Below are 7101 nucleotides of genomic sequence, written 5' to 3' on the forward strand. Positions count from 1 at the left end.
AAAAAAAAAAAAAGGGTCACCAATTATGTTCCATTTGCCCAAGCAATGCACTTAAAACGCTGTATTGCTGAACATCTGAATGCCTGTGCCTCTTAAAAAGCACACATAATAAAGTCTATCACCCTTGATATGCCACCCCAAAATGCATCAATTTGGCATCAGTTTATCTTGACCTGAAGGCAACTGAGAATCAGCAGATGCAGGAAAAGTTCTCTGTTTCCCCTTATCAGCCTAAACACAAGTCATAAATTTCTCTTTGCAAAAGTGCCTTTCTGTGCCAGGAAGAAGAGATGGGATCCCCAGAGACTGGAAGTCACACCAAAATGAGTCTATATGAACAGACCTTATAAAATTAATCCTTATCTTCCATTAGCTTCCTTCATATATTTCCTAGTCTCTTCCCCACAATTCACCATCTCTAGAAGCCCAAATTCCCTTTTCTTTGTCTAGTCACTTCTCCACAAAAGCCCCTTATTAAAAGAGTACATAACCCCCTGAGTCTAACTGCTTCTTTGAGTTTTCACTTTTCTGTGACACTCCCAATGCTCATCAAAACATTAACATCAATAAAAATGATATGCCTTTTCTCCTGTTATTCTGTCTTTTGTCAGTTTAATTTGTGGGCCCTTAGCTACTAAATTTAAAAGGGTAAGCAGGGGTGTCCAACCTGCGGTCCTCAGGCTGTATGAAGGCCATCCATTATTTGAAGACTGTCTAGCTTACCTGTGGTATCAGATATCATAAAAAGCTATGCAGAGAACTTTTATTTTACTCTTCACCGTTCATTAGTGTTTGTGTATTTAATGTATGGCCCAAGACAACTCTTATTTTTCCAATGTGCAGCAGAAAAGAAAAAAGGCCGGACACCCCTGTGATAGAGGAAAAGTCTATTCCTCCCTAACACCCTTTCTAGTGCTACACAATGAATGTGGCTAGTCAGAATTGAGAAGTGCCATAAATATAAAAATGCACATCAAATTTCAAAGACTTGAGACCAAAGGAAGAATACAAAAGAAAAATCTCATTAATAATACTTCATATGGTGCCTAAGGCTCAAGTGGCTAAGGCACCTGCCACATACACCTGAGCTGGCAGGTTCGAATCCAGCCCGGGCCCGCCAAACAACAATGATGGATACAACCAAAAAATAGCCAGGCATTGTGGCAGGCACCTGTAGTCCCAGCTACTTGGGAGGCGGAGGCAGGAGACTCGCTTGAGCCCAGGAGTTGGAGGTTGCTATGAGCTGTGATGCCACAGCACTCTAACCAGGGGGATAGTTTGAGGCTCTGTTTCAAAAAATAATAATAATAATACTTCATACTGATTACATATTAAAATGATAATATCTTGGATATATTAGATGAAATAAAATACAGTATTAAATAAATTTCACCTGTTTATTGCTATTACTAGAACATTTAAAATTATACTTCATCACAGATATAGTTCATATTATATTTCCATTACACAGCACTAGTCTAGAAACTAGTAACCCAAATTACTTAGTTTGGTTCCCTATAACTTCCATAATATGAGTACAAGACACTTTTTTTAGGTTTTTCCACTCATTACTTATAAACAAAAATCATTCTCTGCTTCATCAGTTCTTGATCTAGTTTCTAATTAAAATAAGCTGAAAAGCTTATAAATGATTTTAACACCCAGCCCCATTCAGATTAAATCAGAACTTCTGCGGGTAGAGTCTGGGTAATCTAATAATTTGTTTTGTTTCTTTTCTTTTCTTTATAACGCTCTCCAGGTGATTCTAAGACGCAGCCAGATTTAAAACAACTGTTGTACATGCCTCTATATCCCATTCATTTGGAGAAGGAAGATACAAACAAAAAAGCTTTGGATTCCTAGACACTTACTAACTGAACTACCATGGGAAAAGCCATTTTTCTCCCACTCCATCTCAGTTTTCTAAATCTAAAATGAGGACAATACCTGCCCAACATACTCAAAGGCATGCCATGAATATAAAATGAGAACACACATTGAAGTCATCAATAAAGTATAAAGCACTGCACAAATACAAGTTATTACTACCATTAATTTTTGTCTCAACTCTCCTTTTCAACTTCTATCCTCTTTTGGGTAACAAGTTCTAACTCCTCTTAAAGTTGTTCCTGTTGTAACAGCCAATTGACTTCCTTTCTTCACTAGAATTTTCTAACAACTCCATATCTCAGGTAGTTTACATCCAGATACTGAATTACAAATACAAAGAATAAATATGCATATAATAAAGACCTCTAACTAGATTCTGAGCATATTAAGTGCACAGCTTATTACTGTGACTCATACCTCTATTAAGTCTATTTTCGCATTCATTCATTCAAGTACCTGTATCTAGAAGGTACTGAAAAAACAGGTGATATCAGTGTAAGGCATGTACATACCGGGGAAATGACAAAGAGTTCACTCCCCATGAGATCAAACACCCTCACAGTTCCTGTGCTTTCTGCATAGGCCAGCAAGGTACAATCATAACTCCATGCTACCCGTCTCCACTGGGGTTTTGGATCTTTTGGAACTAGAATGAAAAGAAAAGAAGTGCTTTTAACAACGTATTATTTAAAAAGTTAACACTTTTAATAACTGCAACAAAAGTAAGTATTCAATTGTATTACATCATCTCCTAAGGGTCTCTATGCTTCTCAGTAGAAAAGAACAGTTCTCTGAAACCCTCTTCAAGTAAGAGTGGGAAATATAAACCATTGCAAACCATGCCCTATTTATTTTAAAAGCAAAGTCTACTGACGCTCATGGTCTGACAAATGTCAAGCTGGTCTGGTAAAGACTCAGGAATGATACATCCCAAACTACTTAGGTAATTGAGAGAGATCAAAAGCATACAGAATAGGCAGAAAATAACTCCAATTAAATAAGTTTATCCCTCCTAAAAGCAAAAAAAGGAAAATTGCAATTGAAATCTTTTAAAAATATTAAATACAAATGCCAAGAGTATATGAAGTGGGACCATGCTGACACAGCAGTAAACAGGAACAAGAGGAAAATATATATAAATACTTACATATATGCACTTATTGGGCAGGTAAGTCAAGTACTGCTGTTAGTCAATCACACAATTAAAAGCTTTTAATAATCAACACCTGAACAATCCTAATAATCCAACACCTGGATTTATCTCTGTTCTAAATTTTTCAATACAACAATGGAAAGAAAGGCTATCAACTGCAAAAGAAGAAAAAGAGGATGTGAAACTCTAAACCTTGTCAATTTTGTTTAAGGTTTTTATTGTTTTATTTACTTCAGTTTTCCTCTGTTAGATGCCAGAACTGAAGGGATAAGCAGGAGGACCAGCGCCCTTCCTTTGCCAACAAAAATTGGAAATGATTAAGGGGCTCAACGTGACAGCAGGAGCAGAATAGAAGCCAGAACCTCAGCATCCTGCCTTCCCATACAAGGCAGATTTCATTACAACACATTGCCTCTCAGAGCCTTAGGACAGCCTCAAAAATGTTTCAGAAACTGATGGCTTTTGCTCCACACTCCGCTACTACAATCCCAGCTCAGGTTTCACCATATCTTGCTTAGCCTCCTAACTGGTCTTCCCATCTTCGTCTCTTCCTTTCTATTCCTTCCTCCATACTATCTCAATATACCTTCCTAAAACAGAAAGAACAGAACACATCCTTCTGCTGCTTTAAAGACCCTGACAATTCTCCATTTCCAGCAGAATCAAGTCCAAACTCGTAAATATACATGAAAGGCCCTTCATAAAAAGGCCCATCACAGCTTTCCAGTTCTGCCTCCCACCACGTGCTCTGTCACATGCCTAACGATGCGCCCACACCACAACCACCTGGCAAACGAGCAGATCTGCTGTTCCTACACCCTGCTGCTCTAAGCATTGTTTACTCCAGTCTTACTCCAGTTCATCCTTCCAGGCCTCATGTAATTGTCACCTCCTCCTCGCAAGACAATCTTCAAAACTAACTGTTTTCTGTGTGCCCCCAAATATGCTGTCCATACATCTTTCATAGCATTTATCACATCACGTTATGCTGTTTACATAGCTATTTGTCCCACAAGTCTCTGAGCTCCTTGAAATCAGAGACATTATCTTGTTCAGCATCAGCATCTGAGGACCTGGAACACAAAGTGATTAATGTTTCACTAATGCGTGAAGCCTAAGTCTCTCAAGAAAATCTGTATTAACAGGGCAAGGTAATGATAAGGGTTTAGCATCCCTCAAGGACTACCAAATAATTAAATGTGAATTATGTAACTGAACTTATCTCTCGACCTAGTAACTGTGCAGAATTCAGGTTTCCTTCTTTTTCTGAAATACACATTCTGGGGGATATAGGGCGAGTACACCAGCCATGAATAAGTTTCTTCACGTCAATCATTTATCTATTTAGTTTTGAGTAAGAAATAAGTTCTCTGTCTTTAGACAGACCCCACAACCTCAAACTTACGCATAGGTACAAAATGATAACACAGGAGTATACAACAGGCATACAAACAGATGCTACATAAAAACCAGCAAGAGAACAATTTTGCCCTGAAAAATATTCATGGGCTAAGAAACACTGCAAACATTTTTCCATTTTTATTATCTGCCATAACAGATTTTTTCTCTTACTTCATTTTGAAAGGATAAATAGATCTATGAACTACATTCCATCTGAAGGGGATTTGTTTTTACTAATACTTCTAGCTATGAGCAGTAACTCCAGAAAACTCTGCATGTGTTTTGACCCAGATAAAGATATGTTTCCATTACAAGACAAGATTTCACATAACAATGTGAAAATAAAGACTTTATCACTGGATTTTTCCAGCTGCTTATGTGGTTTTGGAAAGGAATGAACAGTACAGATTTTTACAAACCAAGTGTCAAAGGAGTTGTCTGAAAAATAGGCAAAAACATGGATGGTAAAAGTTACCTAGCAACTTGACAACTGACACATCCACAGTGAAGGTGCTTATGCCTTCCACATTTCCATCAGCTGCAACCCCTGAAGCCTAAACAGTAGCCAAGCTCTTCCCCCCTCAGAGCTTCTGTATTCGCTGTATTCTCTGTCTCGAACACTCTCTCGCTGAGCCAGGGGTGGAGAACCTGCAGCCTTAAGACTGCACGTGGCCTTCTGAATCCTTAAATGTGGCCTTTTGATGGAATATAAATTACACAAAAACTTTTATGAAAAGGGGTGCAGCAGAGAAAAATGAAGCTTTTCTTGCCTCCTATGGTGCTTAAAAAAAGAACAACCTTAAAATCAGAAGGCCTCAGGCTCCCCACCCCTGCTTCTTTTCATCTGTCAAGTCTCACTTTAAATTCTATAACCTCCTGAGAAGGCATCTCTGACCACCCTGTCTACGTAGCCTATAAGCCCCATTATTCTCATTTCCTTCACAATTCTTATCCTGAATAACAATTATACGTTAGTTTGTGTACTTTTTATTGTCTGCCATATGTGTTAGTCTGTACTCAAAATGTCAGGAGCTGTGGCTATTTGATTCACACCTTTTATCACCAGGGCCTAGTACTCTGGTGGTACACACTGGCACCCAAATGCTAAAGGAGTAAACTTTAATCCACTGACCACTTATCCAAATTAGAAATGGAAATCAGCAAGGAATAAAAATAAGAAGCATTGGGTTCTAGGGTTGGTGCTGCCAGGAGATGGCTGGATATGACCTTCAGGAGATCACTAAGGCTTTAGTTTCCTGATTTACAAAACGAGGAATTCAATGAACAATCTCTCACATACATATACCTTTGATTTCCAAGTCGAGACACAGTAAGGAAGGACAAACTAGTGATGACAGACAGGCATGCAGAGAAGCTAAACATCTGTGACCTAAATATCTGAAATAATGGTGTTGCCAGAAGAGCCACATGAAAAGGATCTTACAATTCTACAGTAAAAAAATCTAAGCATGATAATAAACCAAATCTATAAAGGAAAAAAGGGACAAGTGTAAGTACCAAAAAAAGAAGAAAAAAACATTCTCTGGGGGAAAAGACACCATAACATACTTAAAACAAATCAACTGAGTAAATATTTGCAACATACATGACAAAGGGTTACCATTCATGCTATAGATACTACAGAGCAATAAGAAAAAGCCAAGTAATCTATAAACAACACAGGCAAAAGGATCTGGTCTAACAAGTCACAAAATAAAAATAAAAATAGCCATTAACACATGCTCTACCCAATAACTAAGGATGCACACTGAAAATGAGACACTATTTTTCCTTTTGCCTATGATTATGATGAATATTTAAAAGATAGTTAATATAGGCATTGACGACAAATTAGAAAAAGGCCTCAATGAAACCTTATCCATGGTTGTAAAGTAGGTATAACTTTCTGGAGGAATCACACAGTAGCTACCACATGTTAAGCACTACAGCCACATATAAACACTGTCTTTTCCAGCACTGTTAGAGGAGGAGGGAGACGAAGATGGGTAAGAAAAAGAAGGAAAAAAACAAGCCAGTATGAACAACCTAACTTTCTACAGTGAGGGAAACGGACAAATAAAAATGTGGTTCACACTCTTATAATGAAATGCTGTGCCTACACAGGGTGGTCATAAAGTTTGTGTGCAATTTAAAATCATTATGGACACACTATATTAAAAAGACTGAAATTCATATATCAGTACCTCACAGGCAATAAGTCATCAATACATAAGTGTAGGAGCAAGCTGGAGAACCAATTACATAATATGATCTTGTTTTGTTAAGAAAAGAAACAGCCAATCTATAGATACGTGTAGACAGCTTCATGCAGGCATGGAAGATCTGACACCAAATTACGAACATAAAATCCTATGAGGAATGAAAATTAAGAAAGAAAATCAGAGGCTCTATGAGACCAAAGAAAGAATATTAATTAGGGGAAGAACAATGACCATAGCTTGGAGAGGATTTGGAAATATGTGAGTTCCACCCAGGCATAGTAGAGAGCTCTCATTGAACACTAAGCATTCATAAGCGATCACAGAAAGGCTTCACTTTAAAAGTAGAACTTATTTAACCCTAAAGTAAAAGGCTAAACTGTATCTTACAACGCTTAAAAGTAAACTAAAATATTAAGCTGATCCACAAAGAAATTA

General features: G+C 37.7%; 1 protein-coding gene across 1 annotated transcript in view; it reads right to left on the reverse strand.

Moving 5' to 3' along the window:
• The window catches only part of NBAS (neuroblastoma amplified sequence), a 367205-nt gene that overhangs the window by 337034 nt on the left and 23070 nt on the right, over positions 1 to 7101 (reverse strand). The window contains 1 exon segment of the mRNA XM_023511811.1: positions 2399 to 2536. Within this exon segment, the coding sequence (XP_023367579.1) occupies positions 2399 to 2536 (138 nt within the window).

The sequence above is a fragment of the Otolemur garnettii genome, unplaced genomic scaffold (assembly GCF_000181295.1).
Source record: "Otolemur garnettii isolate 467f Iridium unplaced genomic scaffold, OtoGar3 scaffold00022, whole genome shotgun sequence".
Classification (NCBI taxonomy): Eukaryota; Metazoa; Chordata; class Mammalia; order Primates; family Galagidae; genus Otolemur; species Otolemur garnettii.